The sequence below is a fragment of the Salvelinus namaycush genome, chromosome 32 (assembly GCF_016432855.1).
Source record: "Salvelinus namaycush isolate Seneca chromosome 32, SaNama_1.0, whole genome shotgun sequence".
Taxonomy (NCBI): domain Eukaryota; kingdom Metazoa; phylum Chordata; class Actinopteri; order Salmoniformes; family Salmonidae; genus Salvelinus; species Salvelinus namaycush.
The window spans coordinates 34899818-34923998 of NC_052338.1; the positions used below are offsets into that span (position 1 = coordinate 34899818).

Consider the following 24181-nt stretch of genomic DNA (forward strand, 5'->3'; position numbering starts at 1 on the left):
ATATTGAAAAAACGGGAGCTATCCCTAATAAATTAAGAACAAATTATTACTTACAATGATGGCCTACCGGGGAAGAGAGGGTTAACTGCCTTGTTCAGGGGCAGAACAACAGATCTTTACCTTGTCAATTCAGGGATTCGATCCAGTAACCGTTCAGTTACTGGCCCAATGCTCTAACCACTAGGCTACAGGCCACCCCTATTAAACAGCCATCACTAACACAGAGAGGCTGCTGCCTACATAGAGACTGGAAATAATTGACCACTTTAATAAATGGAACACTAGTCACTTTAATAATGCCATTTTAATATGTTTACATATCTTGCATTACTCATCTCATCTGTACTGTATTTTATACCATCTATTGCATCTTGCCTATGCCGCTCGGTCATTGCTCATCCATATATATATTTATATGTATATATTCTGAGTCCATTCCTTTACTTAGATTTGTGTGTGTTAGGTAGTTGTTGTGGAATTGTTAGATTACATGTTAGATACTGCTGTCACGACTCCCACCGAAGGTGGCTCCCCTGCCTGTTCGGGCGGCGCTCGGCGGTCGTGGTCGCCGGTCTACTAGCTGCCACCGATCCCCTTTTCCTTTTCTGTTTGTTTTGTCTTATTGGTTGCACCTGTCTCTTATTTTGTTTTTGATTCAGGACTATTTAAGCCTGTTAGGCCGCCTCTCTTTGTGCAGGCTTGTTTTCTGTTAGTCAAGGTTGTGCGTGTTTGTGTTCCTGTCCGTTTGTGCCCTGTGTTGGGTTGGACATTTTTGGATAATTTTCGCCTGTTGTTTTGGGCGTTCGCATTGGAAACGTAAATAAAGTCCGGTTTCCTCAGTATCCTCTGCTCTCTGCGTTTGACTCCACACCCACCACTCCAGGCACTGTGACAACTGCTGCATTGTCGGAACTAGAAGCACAAGCATTTCACTACACTCGCAATAACATCTGCTAACCATGTGTATGTGAACAATAACATTTAATTTGACTTGATTTGGTCACATATACCTTTTAAAAAAAGGTAGGGGCGTGGATAAAATAACCAGTCAGTATCTGGTGTGACCACCTTTCATCTCATGCAGCGCAACACATCTCCTTCGCATATAGTTGATCAGGAAGATTGAGGCCCGTGGAATGTTGTGCCACTCCTCTTCAATGGCTGTACGAAGTTGCTGGATATTGGCGGGAACTGGAATACGGTGTAGTACACATCGATCCAGAGCATCCCAAACATGCTCAATGGCTGACATGTCTGGTGAGTATGCAGGCCGTGGAAGAACTGGGACATTTTCAGCTTCTAGGAATTGTGTACAGATCCTTGCGACATGGGGCCGTGCATTATCATGCTGAAAGGTGATGGCGGCGGATGAATGGCACGACAATGGGCCTCAGGATGTCGTCAAGAGTGTGAAAAGCTACGCCATTCAAGTGGTCTGTGGTTTGTGAGGCTGGTTGGACGTACTGCTAAATTCTCTAAAACAACATTGGAGCCAGCTTATTGTAGAGAATTTAACATTCAATTCTCTGACAATAGCTCTGGTGGACATTGCTGCAGGCAGCATGCCAACTGCACGCTCCCTGAAAACTTGAGACATCTGTGGCATTGTGTTGTGTGACAAAAGCTAGTATAGGGTGACTTAAACCACTTGGCTATCTGCTGCCCCTGCTGACTTGGGGTGTGGTGAGGCTAGAATAGGATAACTTGGGGTGTGGTAAGGTTAGAAAAGGGTAACTTGGGGTGTGGTGAGGTTAGAATAGGGTAACTTGGGGTGTGGTAAGGTGAGGTTAGAATAGGGTAACTTGGGGTGTGGTAAGGTGAGGTTAGAATAGGGTAACTTGGGGTGTGGTAAGGTTAGTATAGGGTTACTTGGGGTGTGGTAAGGTTAGTAGAGGGTAACTTGGGGTGTGGTAAGGCTAGAATAGGGTAACTTGGGGTGTGGTGAGGTGAGGTTAGAATAGGGTAACTTGGGGTGTGATGAGGTGAGGTTAGAATAGGGTAACTTGGGGTGTGGTAAGGTTAGTATAGGGTTACTTGGGGTGTGGTAAGGTTAGTAGAGGGTAACTTGGGGTGTGGTAAGGCTAGAATAGGGTAACTTGGGGTGTGGTGAGGTTAGAATAGGGTAACTTGGGGTGTGGTGAGGTTAGAATAGGGTAACTTGGGGTGTGGTGAGGTTAGAATAGGGTAACTTGGGGTGTGGTGAGGTTAGAATAGGGTAACTTGGGGTGTGGTGACGTTAGAATAGGGTAACTTGGGGTGGTAGCTATTAGAGGCTTGAGATAGGTTCTTAATTTAGGGGACAGGAGCTGGCGCTAGGTAACAATACGAGCTAGAGGGAGGGGAGGGAAGGAGGAAGGGACTCGAAGTAGGGGACAGGGGTCATGACCTCTGACTGACCTCTGACACAAACTTGGTGGTGGCATTACTCAGGGTCTTCAGCATGGGTGTGGCCTCGGCGTAGAACAGAGACATCCGATTGGCCATCTCGTTGTTCACCTCGTTCTCTGCCTCCAACTGCAGCAGAGAGAGATGGTTGGAACACGACCACGTTTACATATCTGGCACAGGATTCCCCTTTAATTGTTGTGTATCTGCAAGTAATCTAATATGACATCGTTAGATGCTTTTCCTGCCTGCAATTACATTCCACATTTACATTTTTGTCATTTATCAGACGCTCTTATCCAGAGCTACTTACATTCATCTTAAGATAGCTAGGTGAGACAACCGAGTATCACAGTCATAGTAAGTAAAACATTTCTCAATAAAGCAGCTATCAGAAAAGTCAGCAAGGTTAGCAAGGCGAAAAAATAATCAAGTGTGAGTGTTAGTTCAATTCATTCAACATCTACACAAAGAGAAAAAACATTACAATGTGTTGACCGGTGGCTTTTTTTTGTTAACAGTTGGAAGTGAACACTGTTACCATAGCAACTGTCTGACAGTTTAGCCAAGCGATCCAGGTTACGGAACCAACGTAGCTCAGGCCGACATGGTCTTACCTGCTGGTTGCTCAGCCTGTTTCTACTGATGGTCTTACCTGCTGGTTGCTCAGCCTGTTTCTACTGATGGTCTTATCTGCTGGTTGTACAACCTGTTTCTACTGACGGTCTTACCTGCTGGTTGTACAACCTGTTTCTACTGATGGTCTTACCTGCTGGTTGTACAACCTGTTTCTACTGACGGTCTTACCTGCTGGTGGTCAGCCTGTTTCTACTGATGGTCTTACCTGCTGGTTGCTCAGCCTGTTTCTACTGATGGTCTTACCTGCTGGTTGTTCAACCTGTTTCTACTGATCGTCCTCCTGTAGTAGCTGAAGTCATTCTGAATGGCTGGGTTTGTCATCTAGAGAGAGAGAGGGGGGGGGGGGGGGGGCTAGTAAAACAGTAGCTATAATCAGTGCAGTGAAAACCCTTTGATGGGGGGGGGGTGCGTAAATCAGTGTGCGCTACTCCACCGCTTATACAGTAACTACAATTGGTAAATTCAATTGATTGGACGTGATTTGGAAAGGCACACACCTGTCTATATAAGGTCCCTACAGTTGACAGTGCATGTCAGAGCAGAAACCAAGCTATGAGGTCAAAGGAATTGTCTGTAGAGCTCAGAGACAGGATTGTGTCGAGGCACAGATCTGGGGGAAGGGTACCAAAACATTTCTGCAGCATTGAAGGTCCCCAAGAAGAGTGGCCTCCATCATTCTTGAATGGAAGAAGTTTGGAACCACCAAGATTCTTCCTAGAGCTGGCCGCCCGGCCAAACTGAGCAAACAGGGGGGAAGGGCCTTGGTCAGGGAGGTGACCAAGAACCCGATGGTCACTCTGACAGAGCTCTAGAGTTCCTCTGTGGAGATGGGAGACCCTTTCAGAAGGACAACCATCTCTGCAGCACTGGGAGACAATCAGAACAAAGTACAAAGTACAAAGGAACAAAGTATAGAGAGATCTTTGATGAGAACCTACTCCAGAGCGCTCAGGACCTCAGACTGGGGCGAAGGTTCACCTTCCAACAGGACAATGACCCTAAGCACACAGCCAAGACAATGCAGGAGTGGCTTCGGGACATGTCTCCTTGTGTAACCCAGCCAGAGTCTGGACTTGAACCCGATCGAACAACTCTGTAGAAACCTGAACATTTCTGTGCCGCGACGCTCCCCATCCAACCTGACAGAGCTTGAGAGGATCTGCAGAGAAGAATGGGAGAAACTCCCCAAATACAGGTGTATCAAGCTTGTAGTGTCATACCCAAGAAGACTCAAGGCTGTAATCGCTGCCAAAGGTGCTTCAACAAAGTACTAAGTAAAGGGTCTGAATACTTATGTAAATCAGTGTATTTTTATTTTTGTTATTAACACAAAAAAATCGGTTTTTGCTTTGTCATTATGGGGTATCATGTGTAGATTGATGAGGGAAAAAAACTGTTTAATCAATTTTAGAATAAGGCTGTAATGTAACAAAATGTGGAAAAAGTCAAGGGGTCTGAATACTTTCCAAAGGCACTGTATCAATTAAATGATATCCAGCTCAAGGCTCCAGCTACGCATTTGGTTTGCTAACTTGCTAGCTCAGTGGCTAGATGTCAAGATCAAGCGTCATGGTTACAGCAGAGACATTCAGTCCCTTATTGGATCAAGATCCCTGTTGCCCCAAAAAAATCACAAAAAATGTAAATAGCACCCCTTGTATGCACATTGGGTAATTCCATGTACTCTGGTATGGTACAGAAACGGTATGACGGTATGTTCTGGATACCACCCAACCCTAGTATGTAAAGAAATAAAGGAAAGCACCCCCATCTCTCCTGGACAGACTACGGATACATAAATGGTACCGGACCAAATTACTCAAGAGTTTAGCTAACCCAGATGACTTCCTCATTCCCTTTCTCCTCCTCCTCACCTTTAGTTCGTCGAAGCTGAGTGTAAAGTGGAGTATCTCTGCAAACTGTTTGGCCAGGGCCTGCTCTCTCTCCAGGTGCTGCATGGGAGCGTAGGGAGGGCTCGTCAGCGCCTCCAACAGGCTACGCAGGGCGTTCTCTACAAATACATAGACACATAATAATGTACATAACATTAGTACCGAACAAATTAATTAATTACATTTAATTTTTGGGACAAATCGCCACTTGGTAACCTTATGGGATTAATTGACACATAAACAAACATTACAATAATTCACTGTGGTAGTTCTTCTGGTGATCTGTGCAGTGTGCATCGCATAGAGAGTGACAAAAAATCAAAACATAATATTTAAATATATATATATGTGTATATATATATATATATATATACAGTGGGGAGATCAAGTATTTGATACACTGCCGATTTTGCAGGTTTCCTACTTACAAAGCATGTAGAGGTCTGTAATTTTTATCATAGGTACACTCAACTGTGAGAGACGGAATCTAAAACAAAAATCCAGAAAATCACATTGTATGATTTTTAAGTAATTAATTTGCATTTATTATCTTTATTTTTATTACTCTTTTTATTTTATCTTTTTTTTAAGAATGTGAAATGTCAGAATAATAGTAGAGAGAATGATTTAGTTCAGCTTTTATTTCTTTCATCACATTCCCAGTGGGTCAGAAGATTACATACACTCAATTATTATTTGGTAGCATTGCCTTTAAATTGTTTAACTTGTGTCAAACGTTTTGGGTAGCCTTCCACAATCTTCCCACAGTAAGTTGGGTGAATTTTGGCCCATTCCTCCTGACAGAGCTGGTGTAACTGAGTCAGATTTGTTCACAAACACTTTTTCAGGTCTGCCCGCAGATTCTATAGGATTGAGGTCAGGGCTTTGTGATGGCCACTCCAATACCTTGACTTTGTTGTCCATTGGCCATTTTGCCACATTTTAAAAAGTATGCTTGGGGTCATTGTACATTTGGAAGACCCATTTGCGACCAAGCTTTAACTTCCTGACTGATATCTTGAGAGGTTGCTTCAAAATATCCACATAATTTTCCTCAGACATGATGACATCTATTTTGTGAAGTGCACCACTGGTGTCCTTCGGCTTGCAAGCCTCCCCTTTTTTCCTCCAAACATAACAATGGTCATTATGGCCAAACAGTAAAAAAAAATCATCAGACCAGAGAACATTCCCCCCAAAAGTATGATCTTTGTCCCCATGTGCAGTTGCAAACCGTAGTCTGGCTTTTTTATGGCGGTGTTGGAGCAGGGGCTTCTTCCTTGCTGAGCGGCCTTTCAGGTTATGTCGATTTAGGACTCGTTTTACTGTGGATATAGATACTTTTGTACCTGTTTCCTCCAGCATCTTCACAAGGTCCTTTGCTGTTGTTCTGGGATTGATTTGCACTTTTCGCACCAAGGTACGTTCATCTCTAGGAGACAGAACGCTTCTCCTTCCTGAGCGGTATGACGGCTGTGTGGTCCCATGGTGTTAATACTTGTGTACTATTGTTTGTACAGATGAACGTGGTACCTTCAGGCGTTTGGAAATTGCTCCCAAGGATGAAGCAGACTTGTGGAGGTCTACAATTTTTTTTCTGATGTCTTGGCTGATTTCTTTTGATTTTCCCATGATCAAGCAAAGAGGCACTGAGTTTGAAGGTAGGCCTTGAAATACATCCACAGGTACACCTCCTATTGACTCAAAGGATATCAATTAGCCTATCAGAAGCTTCTAAAGCCATGACATCATTTTCTGGAATTTTCCAAGCCTTTTAATGGCAGTCAACTTACTGTATGTAAACTTCTGACCCACTGGAAATGTGATACAGTGAATTATAAGTGAAATAATCTGTCTTTAAACTATTGTTGGAAAAATTACTTGTGTCATGCACGAAGTAGATGTCCTAACCGACTTGCCAAAACTATATTTTGTTAACAATAAATTTGTGGAGTTGTTGAAAAACAAGTTTTAATCACTCCAACCTAATTGTATGTAACCGTCCGACTTCAACTGTACCTCTATGCACCCCACACTCCCGCTGAATACCACAGGACACGTACATATCTGATACAGTTAGGAATACGTGGCATAACCAATATCTTGGAGTGGTTTTTTGTTTTACCTTTAACTCCCCAAAGAGCTCTACTTCTTGGGGGTATTTTATTAGGATCTCCTTTAACTGTTGCAAAAGCAGCAGCTACTCTTCCTGGAGTCTTCACAAAACACATGAAGCATAGTACAGAATGTCATAACACAGAACATCAATGGACAAGAACAGCTCAAGGACAGAAATAACACACATTTGCCGAGGCGTGCCCATTAACATCAGTATTCGGTCAGCTTTCTCATGCGTTATGCGTTTACAACGTTACCAACCGCCATCAAATCTGGGTTTTTAAACGCTCCACGCTACACGTTATTAATAAGCGCTTGTGGCTCCTTATAACTGCCTTATAACCTTATAATGCATAACGGCTATATCTAAATGCAGTCACAATGCAGTCCCCGTGTCTGATTCGTAGATCGTATTGTCTGCATTCCTGTGTCCCTGCCCTTATCATATCGCTTACTATGGTGTCCATTCACATGCTTTTGAACCCAGACCACAGTATAGATGCATGTAGCTCCGTCAGGGTAATGGCTCAGCCTATCCCGTGGGGACCAATCCCTTCCCTCTGAATCATTAACTATTCAACAGCTCTTCTATAAATACAGTAGGATGTGTTTAATCTGAGACGGCCTGGGTAGAAACTCCACTCTCCCTCCTGCTGCTGCTGGCCCATAGCTACTGGAGCATAGATATAGAATAGGTAGAAACTCCACTCTCCCTCCTGCTGCTGCTGGCCCATAGCTACTGGAGCATAGATATAGAATAGGTAGAAACTACACTCTCCCTCCTGCTGCTGCTGGCCGATAACTACTGGAGCATAGATATAGAATAGGTAGAAACTACACTCTCCCTCCTGCTGCTGCTGGCCCATAACTACTGGAGCATAGATATAGGATAGGTAGAAACACCACTCTTCCTCCTGCTGCTGCTGGCCCATAGCTACTGGAGCATAGATATAGAATAGGTAGACACGCCACTCTCCCTCATGCTGCTGCTGGCCCATAACTACTGGAGCAAAGATATAGAATAGGTAGACACTCCACTTCCCCTCCTGCTGCTACTAGCTCTTGCGCTACTGAAGCATAGATATAGCATAGCTAGAAACTCCACTCTCCCTCCTCCAGCTGCTGCTAGCCCAGAGCTGTAGGATGGATATAGAGTGAGTAGAGAGCATGTTCAAGGTAATGTTCTGTGGGTTAAGGATCTACTATTCAGAACCATCAATTGATTGATGGACATTGTGTCACCTCTCAGATTTGGGTGACTTTTCTCAGTGATCTAAACAGGTAGCAATGGCATTTTCTTCCTCCCTTGTCACAGAGCCACTGGATGTCAGTTCTAGGTGTTCTATAATTAGTAGAGTACTGGGTTTGCAGTAAATGAAGGAGAGGAATGGAGTATGTTGAGGGGACTGAGGAGGGTTGGGGATATTCTGTCATCATCACTGTAAAGGGTGTATTGCTCTCTTTTCTGATTCAGCGCTCTGGACCAGGAAGTGTTTCAGACACTGTGTTTAGGGTGTATTTCAAGAAGTGTGCGTAGGGTCTGTGTACAGTGTGAAAGGTGCCGTCCATATTGTCACGTAGCAAAACATCGATCTGGACACTTCACTTTTGATCCTGCGTCTCAAATGACACCCAAGTCCCCACGTGGTGCACTTCTTTTGAGCAGAGCCCTTTCTCGCTACGGGGAATAGGGTGTAATTTGAGCTCTGTCCATAGGCGTTGACTACAGCACTGATTCTTTGTGACTCTCTCTCCCTCTCTCCCTCCCTCCCTCCCTCCCTCCCTCCCTCCCTCCCTCCCTCCCTCCCTCCCTCCCTCCCTCCCTCTCTCTCTCTCTCTCTCTCTCTCTCTCTCTCTCTCTCTCTCCCTCCCTCCCTCCCTCCCCCTCTCTCTCTCTCTCTCTCTCTCTCTCTCTCTCTCCCTCCCTCCCTCCCTCCCTCCCCCCCCCCTCCCTCCCTCCCCCCCCCCCCCCTCTCTCTCTCTCTCTCTCTCTCTCTCTCTCTCTCTCTCTCTGTCTCTCTCTCTCTCTCACTCTCTCACTCTCTCACTCTATCTATCTATTGCTCTCTCGATGACCGTGTTCCGCTGTTGCCGTAGCAACTGCTGCCTGCTAGGTCAGGCTACTGCAGAGGTGGCTGAGAGGAGGAGAGAGCTGTGTGTTTATGTGTGAAATAAAGTCTGCAAGGGAAGCCATTAAAGCTGCTAATATCTAATATAATCATGACTCTCCATACATAAATAATTTGAGATAACTCTCTCCTTGTGTTATAAATAATCTGAGATAACTCTCTTCTTGTGTTATAAATAATCTGAGATAACTCTCCTTGTGTTATAAATAATCTGAGATAACTCTCTCCTTGTGTTATAAATAATCTGAGATAACTCTCTCCTTGTGTTATAAATAATCTGAGATAACTCTCCTTGTGTTATAAATAATTTGAGATAACTCTCTCCTTGTGTTATAAATAATCTGAGATAACTCTGTCCTTGTGTTATAAATAATCTGAGATAACTCTCTCCTTGTGTTATAAATAATCTGAGATAACTCTCCTTGTGTTATAAATAATCTGAGATAACTCTCTCCTTGTGTTATAAATAATCTGAGATAACTCTCTCCTTGTGTTATAAATAATCTGAGATAACTCTGTTTTTGTGTTATAAATAATCTGAGATAACTCTCTCCTTGCGTTATAAATAATCTGAGATAACTCTCTCCTTGCGTTATAAATAATCTGAGATAACTCTCTCCTTGTGTTATAAATAATCTGAGATAACTCTCTCCTTGTGTTATAAATAATCTGAGCTAACTCTCTCCTTGTGTTATAAATAATCTGAGATAACTCTCTCCTTGCGTTATAAATAATCTGAGATAACTCTCTCCTTGTGTTATAAATAATCTGACACAATTTTATCCTTGTGTTATAAATAATCTGAGATAACTCTCTCCTTGTGTTATAAATAATCTGAGATAACTCTCTCCTTGTGTTATAAATAATCTGAGATAACTCTCTTCTTGTGTTATAAATAATCTGAGATAACTCTCCTTGTGTTATAAATAATCTGAGATAACTCTCTCCTTGCGTTATAAATAATCTGAGATAACTCTCTCCTTGTGTTATAAATAATCTGAGATAACTCTCTCCTTGTGTTATAAATAATCTGAGCTAACTCTCTCCTTGTGTTATAAATAATCTGAGATAACTCTCTCCTTGCGTTATAAATAATCTGAGATAACTCTCTCCTTGTGTTATAAATAATCTGACACAACTTTATCCTTGTGTTATAAATAATCTGAGATAACTCTCTCCTTGTGTTATAAATAATCTGAGATAACTCTCTCCTTGTGTTATAAATAATCTGAGATAACTCTCTTCTTGTGTTATAAATAATCTGAGATAACTCTTTACTTGTGTTATAAATAATCTGAGATAACTCTCTCCTTGCGTTATAAATAATCTGAGATAACTCTCTCCTTGTGTTATAAATAATCTGAGCTAACTCTCTCCTTGTGTTATAAATAATCTGAGCTAACTCTCTCCTTGTGTTATAAATAATCTGAGATAACTCCCTCCTTGTGTTATAAATAATCTGAGATAACTCTGTCCTTGTGTTATAAATAATCTGAGATAACTCTCTCCTTGTGTTATAAATAATCTGAGATAACTCTCTCCTTGTGTTATAAATAATCTGAGATAACTCTGTCCTTGTGTTATAAATAATCTGAGATAACTCTCTCCTTGTGTTATAAATAATCTGAGATAACTCTCTCCTTGTGTTATAAATAATCTGAGATAACTCTCTCCTTGTGTTATAAATAATCTGAGATAACTCTCTCCTTGCGTTATAAATAATCTGAGATAACTCTCTCCTTGTGTTATAAATAATCTGACACAACTTTATCCTTGTGTTATAAATAATCTGAGATAACTCTCTCCTTGTGTTATAAATAATCTGAGATAACTCTCTCCTTGTGTTATAAATAATCTGAGATAACTCTCTCCTTGTGTTATTAATAATCTGAGATAACTCTCTCTTGTGTTATAAATAATCTGAGATAACTCTCCTTGTGTTATAAATAATCTGAGATAACTCTCTCCTTGCGTTATAAATAATCTGAGATAACTCTCTCCTTGTGTTATAAATAATCTGAGATAACTCTCTCCTTGTGTTATAAATAATCTGAGCTAACTCTCTCCTTGTGTTATAAATAATCTGAGATAACTCTCTCCTTGCGTTATAAATAATCTGAGATAACTCTCTCCTTGTGTTATAAATAATCTGACACAATTTTATCCTTGTGTTATAAATAATCTGAGATAACTCTCTCCTTGTGTTATAAATAATCTGAGATAACTCTCTCCTTGTGTTATAAATAATCTGAGATAACTCTCTTCTTGTGTTATAAATAATCTGAGATAACTCTCCTTGTGTTATAAATAATCTGAGATAACTCTCTCCTTGCGTTATAAATAATCTGAGATAACTCTCTCCTTGTGTTATAAATAATCTGAGATAACTCTCTCCTTGTGTTATAAATAATCTGAGCTAACTCTCTCCTTGTGTTATAAATAATCTGAGATAACTCTCTCCTTGCGTTATAAATAATCTGAGATAACTCTCTCCTTGTGTTATAAATAATCTGACACAACTTTATCCTTGTGTTATAAATAATCTGAGATAACTCTCTCCTTGTGTTATAAATAATCTGAGATAACTCTCTCCTTGTGTTATAAATAATCTGAGATAACTCTCTTCTTGTGTTATAAATAATCTGAGATAACTCTTTACTTGTGTTATAAATAATCTGAGATAACTCTCTCCTTGCGTTATAAATAATCTGAGATAACTCTCTCCTTGTGTTATAAATAATCTGAGATAACTCTCTCCTTGTGTTATAAATAATCTGAGCTAACTCTCTCCTTGTGTTATAAATAATCTGAGATAACTCCCTCCTTGTGTTATAAATAATCTGAGATAACTCTGTCCTTGTGTTATAAATAATCTGAGATAACTCTCTCCTTGTGTTATAAATAATCTGAGATAACTCTCTCCTTGTGTTATAAATAATCTGAGATAACTCTGTCCTTGTGTTATAAATAATCTGAGATAACTCTCTCCTTGTGTTATAAATAATCTGAGATAACTCTCTCCTTGTGTTATAAATAATCTGAGATAACTCTCTCCTTGTGTTATAAATAATCTGAGCTAACTCTCTCCTTGCGTTATAAATAATCTGAGATAACTCTCTCCTTGTGTTATAAATAATCTGACACAACTTTATCCTTGTGTTATAAATAATCTGAGATAACTCTCTCCTTGTGTTATAAATAATCTGAGATAACTCTCTCCTTGTGTTATAAATAATCTGAGATAACTCTCTCCTTGTGTTATAAATAATCTGAGATAACTCTCTCTTGTGTTATAAATAATCTGAGATAACTCTCCTTGTGTTATAAATAATCTGAGATAACTCTCTCCTTGCGTTATAAATAATCTGAGATAACTCTCTCCTTGTGTTATAAATAATCTGAGATAACTCTCTCCTTGTGTTATAAATAATCTGAGCTAACTCTCTCCTTGTGTTATAAATAATCTGAGATAACTCTCTCCTTGCGTTATAAATAATCTGAGATAACTCTCTCCTTGTGTTATAAATAATCTGACACAACTTTATCCTTGTGTTATAAATAATCTGAGATAACTCTCTCCTTGTGTTATAAATAATCTGAGATAACTCTCTCCTTGTGTTATAAATAATCTGAGATAACTCTCTTCTTGTGTTATAAATAATCTGAGATAACTCTCCTTGTGTTATAAATAATCAGAGATAACTCTCTCCTTGCATTATAAATAATATGAGATAACTCTCTCCTTGTGTTATAAATAATCTGACACAACTTTATCCTTGTGTTATAAATAATCTGAGATAACTCTCTCCTTGTGTTATAAATAATCTGAGATAACTCTCTCCTTGTGTTATAAATAATCTGAGATAACTCTCTTCTTGTGTTATAAATAATCTGAGATAACTCTCCTTGTGTTATAAATAATCTGAGATAACTCTCTCCTTGCGTTATAAATAATCTGAGATAACTCTCTCCTTGTGTTATAAATAATCTGAGATAACTCTCTCCTTGTGTTATAAATAATCTGAGCTAACTCTCTCCTTGTGTTATAAATAATCTGAGATAACTCTCTCCTTGTGTTATAAATAATCTGAGATAACTCTGTTTTTGTGTTATAAATAATCTGAGATAACTCTCTCCTTGCGTTATAAATAATCTGAGATAACTCTCTCCTTGTGTTATAAATAATCTGAGATAACTCTCTCCTTGTGTTATAAATAATCTGAGATAACTCTCTCCTTGTGTTATAAATAATCTGAGCTAACTCTCTCCTTGTGTTATAAATAATCTGAGATAACTCTCTCCTTGCGTTATAAATAATCTGAGCTAACTCTCTCCTTGTGTTATAAATAATCTGACACAATTTTATCCTTGTGTTATAAATAATCTGAGATAACTCTCTCCTTGTGTTATAAATAATCTGAGATAACTCTCTCCTTGTGTTATAAATAATCTGAGATAACTCTCTTCTTGTGTTATAAATAATCTGAGATAACTCTTTACTTGTGTTATAAATAATCTGAGATAACTCTCTCCTTGCGTTATAAATAATCTGAGATAACTCTCTCCTTGTGTTATAAATAATCTGAGATAACTCTCTCCTTGTGTTATAAATAATCTGAGCTAACTCTCTCCTTGTGTTATAAATAATCTGAGATAACTCCCTCCTTGTGTTATAAATAATCTGAGATAACTCTGTCCTTGTGTTATAAATAATCTGAGATAACTCTCTCCTTGTGTTATAAATAATCTGAGATAACTCTCTCCTTGTGTTATAAATAATCTGAGATAACTCTGTCCTTGTGTTATAAATAATCTGAGATAACTCTCTCCTTGTGTTATAAATAATCTGAGATAACTCTCTCCTTGTGTTATAAATAATCTGAGATAACTCTCTCCTTGTGTTATAAATAATCTGAGATAACTCTCTCCTTGCGTTATAAATAATCTGAGATAACTCCCTCGTTGTGTTATAAATAATCTGACACAACTTTATCCTTGTGTTATAAATAATCTGAGATAACTCTCTCCTTGTGTTATAAATAATCTGAGATAACTCTCTCCTTGTGTTATAAATAATCTGAGATAACTCTCTCCTTGTGTTATAAATAATCTGAGATAACTCTCTCTTGTGTTATAAATAATCTGAGATAACTCTCCTTGTTATATAAATAATCTGAGATAACTCTCTCCTTGCGTTATAAATAATCTGAGATAACTCTCTCCTTGTGTTATAAATAATCTGAGATAACTCTCTCCTTGTGTTATAAATAATCTGAGCTAACTCTCTCCTTGTGTTATAAATAATCTGAGATAACTCTCTCCTTGCGTTATAAATAATCTGAGATAACTCTCTCCTTGTGTTATAAATAATCTGACACAACTTTATCCTTGTGTTATAAATAATCTGAGATAACTCTCTCCTTGTGTTATAAATAATCTGAGATAACTCTCTCCTTGTGTTATAAATAATCTGAGATAACTCTCTTCTTGTGTTATAAATAATCTGAGATAACTCTCCTTGTGTTATAAATAATCAGAGATAACTCTCTCCTTGCATTATAAATAATATGAGATAACTCTCTCCTTGTGTTATAAATAATCTGACACAACTTTATCCTTGTGTTATAAATAATCTGAGATAACTCTCTCCTTGTGTTATAAATAATCTGAGATAACTCTCTCCTTGTGTTATAAATAATCTGAGATAACTCTCTTCTTGTGTTATAAATAATCTGAGATAACTCTCCTTGTGTTATAAATAATCTGAGATAACTCTCTCCTTGCGTTATAAATAATCTGAGATAACTCTCTCCTTGTGTTATAAATAATCTGAGATAACTCTCTCCTTGTGTTATAAATAATCTGAGCTAACTCTCTCCTTGTGTTATAAATAATCTGAGATAACTCCCTCCTTGTGTTATAAATAATCTGAGATAACTCTGTCCTTGTGTTATAAATAATCTGAGATAACTCTCTTCTTGTGTTATAAATAATCTGAGATAACTCTCTCCTTGTGTTATAAATAATCTGAGATAACTCTGTCCTTGTGTTATAAATAACCTGAGATAACTCTCTCCTTGTGTTATAAATAATCTGAGATAACTCTCTCCTTGTGTTATAAATAATCTGAGATAACTCTCTCCTTGTGTTATAAATAATCTGAGATAACTCTCTCCTTGCGTTATAAATAATCTGAGATAACTCTCTCCTTGTGTTATAAATAATCTGACACAATTTTATCCTTGTGTTATAAATAATCTGAGATAACTCTCTCCTTGTGTTATAAATAATCTGAGATAACTCTCTCCTTGTGTTATAAATAATCTGAGATAACTCTCTTCTTGTGTTATAAATAATCTGAGATAACTCTCCTTGTGTTATAAATAATCTGAGATAACTCTCTCCTTGCGTTATAAATAATCTGAGATAACTCTCTCCTTGTGTTATAAATAATCTGAGATAACTCTCTCCTTGTGTTATAAATAATCTGAGCTAACTCTCTCCTTGTGTTATAAATAATCTGAGATAACTCTCTCCTTGCGTTATAAATAATCTGAGATAACTCTCTCCTTGTGTTATAAATAATCTGACACAACTTTATCCTTGTGTTATAAATAATCTGAGATAACTCTCTCCTTGTGTTATAAATAATCTGAGATAACTCTCTCCTTGTGTTATAAATAATCTGAGATAACTCTCTTCTTGTGTTATAAATAATCTGAGATAACTCTCCTTGTGTTATAAATAATCTGAGATAACTCTCTCCTTGCGTTATAAATAATCTGAGATAACTCTCTCCTTGTGTTATAAATAATCTGACACAACTTTATCCTTGTGTTATAAATAATCTGAGATAACTCTCTCCTTGTGTTATAAATAATCTGAGATAACTCTCTCCTTGTGTTATAAATAATCTGAGATAACTCTCTTCTTGTGTTATAAATAATCTGAGATAACTCTCCTTGTGTTATAAATAATCTGAGATAACTCTCTCCTTGTGTTATAAATAATCTGAGATAACTCTCTCCTTGTGTTATAAATAATCTGAGCTAACTCTCTCCTTGTGTTATAAATAATCTGAGATAACTCCCTCCTTGTGTTATAAATAATCTGAGATAACTCTGTCCTTGTGTTATAAATAATCTGAGATAACTCTCTCCTTGTGTTATAAATAATCTGAGATAACTCTCTCCTTGTGTTATAAATAATCTGAGATAACTCTGTCCTTGTGTTATAAATAATCTGAGATAACTCTCTCCTTGTGTTATAAATAATCTGAGATAACTCTCTCCTTGTGTTATAAATAATCTGAGATAACTTTCTCCTTGTGTTATAAATAATCTGAGATAACTCTCTCCTTGTGTTATAAATAATCTGAGCTAACTCCCTCCTTGTGTTTTAAATAATCTGAGACAACCCTCTCCTTGTGTTATAAATAATCTGAGATAACTCCCTCCTTGTGTTATGAATAAAGAAGTAAGATGAGCTGTGTGTTGTTTCTCCTCTCCTCTCCTTTCTGTACCTGCAGGCCATGTCTTCGTGCGTGTGTGTGTGCGTGGCCTGCGCGTGTGTGTGCATGTGTGTCACCCACCCAGTCGGAGGGAGAACTCGTAGAAGCGTTTGAGCTTGGCCACCAGCGGGCAGACTGCGTTCCAGGCCTTCTCCTGTAGCTGCAGATCACCTGGGTTCTGGATGGCCTGGAGGAGAGGAAGAGGAGAAGAGGAGGAGGAAGAGGAGGAGGAGAAGAGGAGAAGAACAGATGTTGGATATACAACCTAGAATATTAATCTGAAATGGACAAAGAAAGAAGATAAATTCCTTCCTTCCTTCCTTCCTTCCTTCCTTCCTTCCTTCCTTCCTTCCTTCCTTCCTTCCTTCCTTCCTTCCTTCCTTCCTTCCTTCCTTCCTTCCTTCCTTCCTTCCTTTAGTAAACACTGATCTGACAGGATTGGGTTCGTACGAGCTATCTGTGTAGGATTCCAAACCTATGCTGTCCGTAAATCTATCTTTGGATAGAAAGAAAATAGCGGCCGGAAGATATTCAACACTATTGTAGCAATCAAAGCTCAACAGTCATTCTATTCTCTCCCTAGTGATCATTAAATATAGGAGTGGGAATTGAAGCCACTGGTTCCCGGTCTAGTTTTTGGTAAAAGGCTGCTAAAGACTGTAGTGTGTTCTGAGTTTCCTGCTGGCCACCTGTCTGACCTCTCAGCTGCTTTGATGTCTGTGATGTGTGAGAGAGAGAGAGAGATCAAAGCTGTGTGTGTGTGTGTGTGTGTGTGTGTGTGTGTGTGTGTGTGTGTGTGTGTGTGTGTGTGTGTGTGTGTGTGTGTGTGTGTGTGTGTGTGTGTGTGTGTGTGTGTGTGTGTGTGAGAGACACATCTGAGCAAATCTTTTAACTTGACTCAACACCCCAGAGGCTCAGTGGCACCAGCCACCACACGCTAGGACTAACGTTTGAGCAGTAGACATGTTTGATGAAGGCTCTCTATCACGTTTGTGGGAGAATTGCAGGTTCTCTCCTAATTGAGAGATTCATACAGCCGGTGAACAAGACTAGAATAACAAATCGTGATTGATTAATATTTATATATATTTGTCTATTAGTGGCCAATGGTCCTTTCTGAATAGTCATTTGTTTGTAGCAAGATAGCAGGCTATCCTATAGCAGTTTGGTTTATATGTTACAGCATTTACAGCACCCCCCCCTCTCCTCCTCACACACCCCTCCCCTCACCTCTCGTATCTCTTGTCCCGCCCCGTTATAAGACTGTAGTTCAGCCAGGATGCCGTGGGCCTCCTCCAGGACAGCACTGACCTGGTTCCATACCGTCGTCTCTGCCTCCGTAGGCTGGGCATCTGGAGGAGAATGGAGCATGATGGGATACGACATTTTTTGGGAGGTTTAGGGGTTGAAAATAAAGAGGAGCATGATGGGACATGGAGTTGTAGAGGGTAGAGTAGGTTTGAGGTTGAGAGTTAGAGAGGAGCATGATGGGACATGGAGTTGTAGAGGGTAGAGTAGGTTTGAGGTTGAGAGTTAGAGAGGAGCATGATGGGACATGGAGTTGTAGAGGGTAGAGTAGGTTTGAGGTTGAGAGTTAGAGAGGAGCATGATGGGACATGGAGTTGTAGAGGGTAGAGTAGGTTTGAGGTTGAGAGTTAGAGAGGAGCATGATGGGACATGGAGTTGTAGAGGGTAGAGTAGGTTTGAGGTTGAGCGTTAGAGAGGAACATGATGGGACATGCAGTTTTGGAGAGAAAAGTAGGGTGGTGAATAAGGGTTAGAGTTATAGGAAGGTTGTGTGTGTGAGGGAGAGCGGGGAAGGAAATGAAAGGGATAGGAGGGGCGGCATAATGGGAAGGGTGTTTAGTTTCAGAGGAAAGAGAAGGATTGTAAAAGGAGAATAAGGACTAGATTATTAGAATATCCAATATCCAAAAGATTTAGAACACCTAATCATTCAAGGGATTTTTTTTTTTTTTGTACTATTTTCTACATTGTAGAATAATAGTGAAGACATCAAAACTATTAAATAACAAATATGGAATCATGTAATAACCCAAAAATATTCTTCAAAGTAGCCACCCTTTGCCTTGACGACAGCTTTGCACACTCTTGGAATTCTGTCAACCAGCTGCATGATGTAGTCACCTGGAATGCATTTCGTTTAACAATTGTGCCTTCTTAAAAGTTAATTTGTGGAATTTATTTCCTTCTTAATGCGTTTGAGCCGATCAGTTGTGTTGTGACAAGGTAGTGGTGGTATACAGAAGATAGCCCTATTTGGTAAAAGACCAAGTCCATATTATGGAAAGAACAGCTCAAATAAGCAAAGAGAAACTCAGTCCATCATTACTTTAAGACATGAAGGTCAGTCAACACGGAGAATTTCAAGAACTTTGTGCAGTCGCAAAAGCCATCAAGCTCTATGATGAAACTGGCTCTCATGAGAACCGCAGCAGGAAAGGAAGACCCAGAGTTTCCTCTGCTGCAGAGGATACGTTCATTAGAGTCACCAGCCTCAGAAATTGCAGCCCAAATAAATGCTTCACAGAGTTCAAGTAACAGACACATCTCAACATCAACTGTTCACAGGAGACTGCGTGAATCAGGCCTTCATGGTCGAATTGCTGCAAAGCAACCATTATTAATGGACACCAATAAGAACAAGAGACTTGCTTGAGCCAAGAAACATGAGCAATAGACATTAGACTTGTGGAAATTTGTCATTTTGACTGAATTCTAAATTGGAGATTTTGGGTTCCAACCACCGTGTCCTTGTGTGACGCAGTGTGGGTGAACAGATGATATCTGCATGTGTATTTCCCACCGTAAAGCATGGAGGAGGTGGTGTTATGGTGTGGGGGTGCTTTGCTGGTGACACTGTCTGTGAGTTATTTAGAATTCAAACACTTAACCAGCATGGCTACCACTACATTCTGCAGTGATACGCCATCACATCTGGTTTGCACTTAGTGGGACTATAATTTGTTTTTCAACAGGACAATGACCCAACAGACCTCCAGGCTTTGTGAGGGCTATTTTACCAAGAAGGAGAGTGATGGAATGCTGCATCAGACCTGGCCTCCACAATCCCCCGACCTCAACCTAATTGAGATGGTTTGGGTTGAGTTGGACCGCAGAGTGAAAGAAAATCAGTCAAAAATTGCTCAGCATATGTGGGAACTCCTTCAAGACTGTTGGAAAAGCATTCCGGGTGAAGCTGGTTGAGAGAATGCCAAGGATGTGCAAAGCTGTCATCAAGGCAAAGGGTGGTTACTTTGAAGAATCTCAAATACAAAATATATTTTGATTTGTTTAACAGTTTTTTTTTACTTACTACAGGATTCCATATGTGTTATTTCATAGTTTTGATGTCTTCACTATTATCCTAAAATGTAGAACATAGTAAAAAAAATTATGGAATGAGTAGGTGTTCTAAAACTTTTGACCGGTTGTGTAAATATGTACATGTCTGTACAGTCATGACACACTGCGGAGGGCCAGATCCTGACATGAGATATATATCTGTACAGTTATTCCAACTTTACTATTACAGTTGATTAGTCTCAGTCTTGTTCCACATTTGATCAGGCTTTTTTTTGTGTCACTTCTCCTTCTGTGTTTGGCATATTTACTCTAAAAGTGTAAAAAGTTTAAAACATTGATTATCATTGAATCTTGCATGGATGTCAGCATAATGATTACTGGGTTTGCGTTACAGTACATGTTCACATCTCAAGTGAAGGATCTGGCCCTTCTAGTTTAATGTATTAGTTTAGTTGGTCACAGTACAGTCGGAAAGGGTGGAGAAGGAATCATCTCTGTCACACACATGGTAGTTATTGAAGCAGAACCTAAAGCTTGAGTTGTTGTGATGTGATGTCATTGAATAATCAATCAATCAATCAAATTTATTTATAAAGCCTTTTTTTTTTTTACATCAGCCGATAAACACACATCATTGTTTTTGCCAGTGGGTTTAAAAAGTGGCAGCCTTAGCTTTAGGAGTGGCAGCCTTAGCTTTAGGAGTGGCAGCCTTAGCTTTAGGAGTGGCAGCCTTAGCTTTAGGAGTGGCAGCCTTAGCTTTAGGAGTGGCAGCCTTAGCTCTCTCTCTCTCTCTCTCTCTCTCTCTCTCTCTCTCTCTCTCTCTCTCTCTCTCTCTCTCTCTCTCTCATTCTCTCTCTCTCATTCTCTCTCTTTCTCTCTCTTTCTGTCTCTCTCTCTCCCTCTGTATCTCTATCTCTCTGTCTCTCTCTCTCTCTCTCTCCCTCTCTCTCTCTCTCTCTCTCTCTCTCTCTCTCTCTCTCTCTCTCTCTCTCTCATTCTCTCTCTCTCATTCTCTCTCTTTCTCTCTCTTTCTGTCTCTCTCTCTCCCTCTGTATCTCTATCTCTCTGTCTCTCTCTCTCTCTCTCTCTCCGTATGTTGGTTTGTTAGTGAATAAACCAGAACCAGATTTGTGTCCAATTGTGGTATCCAGATCAGCTGAACAAATAAGCAACTGAGACTACCCCTAGGCACAGACAGTACAGTACACACAGGGTGCCTCTCAGTCACTATACCGTAGGCTTTGTTTGTTCATCTGTGATGAGTGTGTTTTAGTGACTAAATGGGACAGGAAGAACCAACGCTGGAAGCAACAGACTTAAGCAGACGCGATAGTCTGGTGTCCTATTGTGACATACAGCGCATTCAGAAAGTATTCAGACCGCTGGACTTTTTCCACATTTTGTTACGTTAAAGCCTTCTAAAATGTATTAAACCATTTTTTCCCCCCCTCATCAATCGACATACAATACCACATAATGACAAAGCAAAGAAAACATTTTTTTAGAAATGTTTGCAATTTTTATACAAAAAAGAAAACTAAAATATTACATTTACAAAAGTATTCAGACCCATTACTTTGTACTTTGTTGAAACACATTTGGCAGCGATAACAGCCTTGAGTCTTCTTGGGTTTGACGCTACAAGCTTGGCACACCTGTATTTGGGGAGTTTCTCCCATTCTTCTCTGCATATCCTCTCAAACTCTGCCAGATTGGATGGGGAGTGTTGCTGCACAGCTATTTTCAGGTCTCTCCAGAGATGTTCGATCGGGTTCAAGTCCGGGCTCTGAATGGGCCACTCAAGGACATTCAGGGACTTCTACCGAAGCCACTCCTGCGTTGTCTTGGCTGTGTGCTTAGGGTCATTGTCCTGTTGGAAGGTGAACCTTCGCCCCAGCCTGAGGTCTTAAGCCCTCTGGAGCAGGTTTTCATCAAGGATCTTTCCGTACTTTGCTCCGTTCATCTTTCCCTCCATCCTGACTAGTCTTTCAGTCCTTTCTGCTGAAAAACATCCCCACAGTACGATGCTGCCACCACCGTGCTTCACCGTATGGTGTCTGGTTTCCTCCAGACGTGACGCTTGGCATTCAGGCCAAAGAGTTCAATCTTGGTTTCATGGTCTGACAGTCTTTAGGTTCCTTTTGGCAAACTGCAAGTGGGCTGTCATGTGACATTTACTGAGGAGTGACTTCCGTCTCGCCACTTTGCCACAAAGGCCTGATTGGTGGAGTGGTGCAGAGATAGTTGTCCTTTTGGAAGGTTCTCCCATCTCCCCAGAGGAACTCTGGAGCTCTGTCAGAGTGACCATCGAGTTCTTGGTCACCTCCCTGACCAAGGCCCTTCTCCCCTGATTGTTCAGTTTGGCCGGGAATTTGCATACATTTTTTGGTACCCTTCCCCAGATCTGTGCCTCGACACAATACTGTCTCGGAGCTCTACGGACAAGTCCTTCGACCTCATGGCTTGGTTTTTGCTCTGACATGCACTGTCAACTGTGGGACTTTATATAGACAGGTGTGTGCCTTTCCAGATCATGTCCAATCAATTGAATTTACCACAGGTGGACTCCAATCAAGTTGTAGAAACACCTCAAGGATGATCAATGGAAACCAGATGCACGTGAGCTCAATTTCGAGTCTCGTAGCAAAGGGTCTGAATACTTATGTAAATAAAACATTCTAAAAACCCATCTTCGCTCTGTCATTTTGAGGTATTTTGTGTAGATTGAGGAGGGGAAAAAAAGGTAGATTAATTCCGTCACTCCAGGGCAATGAATACATTGATACTGGCATCACTCCGTCACTCCCCGGCAATCAGTACATTGATCAACTATGGCTTTGAAGGGGAGGGGGGTGGAACCAGGGTTCTCGTTTAGGTTACGGATGTTACACTTTCAAGTCTATAGTAATGGAGTTGACCCATATCCCTGGTCTATGTTGTTTGGTTTGTAATGGACTTGATCCATATCCCTGGTCAATGTTGTTTGGATAGTAATGAAGTTGATCCATTTCCCTGGTCTATGTTGTTTGGATTGTAATGGAGTTGACCCATATCCCTGGTCTATGTTGTTTGGATTGTAATGGAGTGGACCCATTTCCCTGGTCTATGTTGTTTGGATTGTAATGGAGTTGACCCATATCCCTGGTCTATGTTGTTTGGATTGTAATGGAGTGGACCCATTTCCCTGGTCTATGTTGTTTGGATTGTAATGGAGTTGACCCATATCCCTGGTCTATGTTGTTTGGATTGTAATGGAGTTGACACATATCCCTGGTCTATGTTGTTTGGATTGTAATGGAGTTGACCCATATCCCTGGTCTATGTTGTTTGGATTGTAATGGAGTTGACCCATATCCCTGGTCTATGTTGTTTTGATTGTAATGGAGTGGACCCATATCCCTGGTCTATGTTGTTTGGATTGTAATGGAGTGGACCCATATCCCTGGTCTATGTTGTTTGGATTGTAATGGAGTTGATCCATATCCCTGGTCTGTGTTGTTTGGTTTGTAATGGAGTTGACACATATCCCTGGTCTGTGTTGTTTGGTTTGTAATGGAGTTGACCCATATCCCTGGTCTATGTTGTAATGGAGTTGAGTGGTTTAGGTTGTGGAGTTGAAGCATTATTTTAGATTAGTTATGAAGGTGATATCAAGGCTAAGGGTGTAGCCTTGATATCTGTTGCTTAGCTAATAATGGCAATTAATGTCTATTTAGATTAGTTATGTGTCGATGCTTTGTTTGATTCTACATAGAGGTGAACTAATGCAGGTTTAGGTTATGGAGTAGATCCCTAGCGTTGGTCTTTGTTTTGGTCTGTAGTATTGTTAACTCAAGCTTTCATCTGTGTGACAGAGGTGACTTCTGCCTCTCACTGGAGCAGGAGAGCACAGTGCTTCTGTAGAGAGGGGGTTTACTCTACTTTAGTAGAACCACCCCATTCTCCCTAGCAGTGGGCTACTCCATTTCCATAGGAACTATAACAGATTGTACCAGAGAGTAGAAGGAACCATCTGTTAAATAGGGGGGACTTTGGAGAAGGAAGGAAAGAAGAAGTTAAAGGTTAGAGGTCAGAGTGGAAGGAGGGAAGGCAAGGATGGAGGTGGCCATTTTGTGACCGACCCTCGCTTCCCACACAAACACACATGCACGCACACACACCAGATTAAACACACAAACACA

General features: G+C 40.0%; 1 protein-coding gene across 1 annotated transcript in view; it reads right to left on the bottom strand.

Annotated features, from left to right (window-relative positions):
- LOC120027473 (CYFIP-related Rac1 interactor A-like) overlaps positions 1 to 24181 on the bottom strand; it is a 41776-nt gene that overhangs the window by 10684 nt on the left and 6911 nt on the right. Inside the window, exons 2-6 of the mRNA XM_038972419.1 lie at positions 17904 to 18025; positions 16755 to 16860; positions 4899 to 5035; positions 3268 to 3345; positions 2398 to 2514 (exon numbers count right to left, since the gene is read on the bottom strand). Of these exons, the coding sequence (XP_038828347.1) occupies positions 2398 to 2514; positions 3268 to 3345; positions 4899 to 5035; positions 16755 to 16860; positions 17904 to 18025 (560 nt within the window). The remainder of the gene's footprint in view (positions 1 to 2397; positions 2515 to 3267; positions 3346 to 4898; positions 5036 to 16754; positions 16861 to 17903; positions 18026 to 24181) is intronic.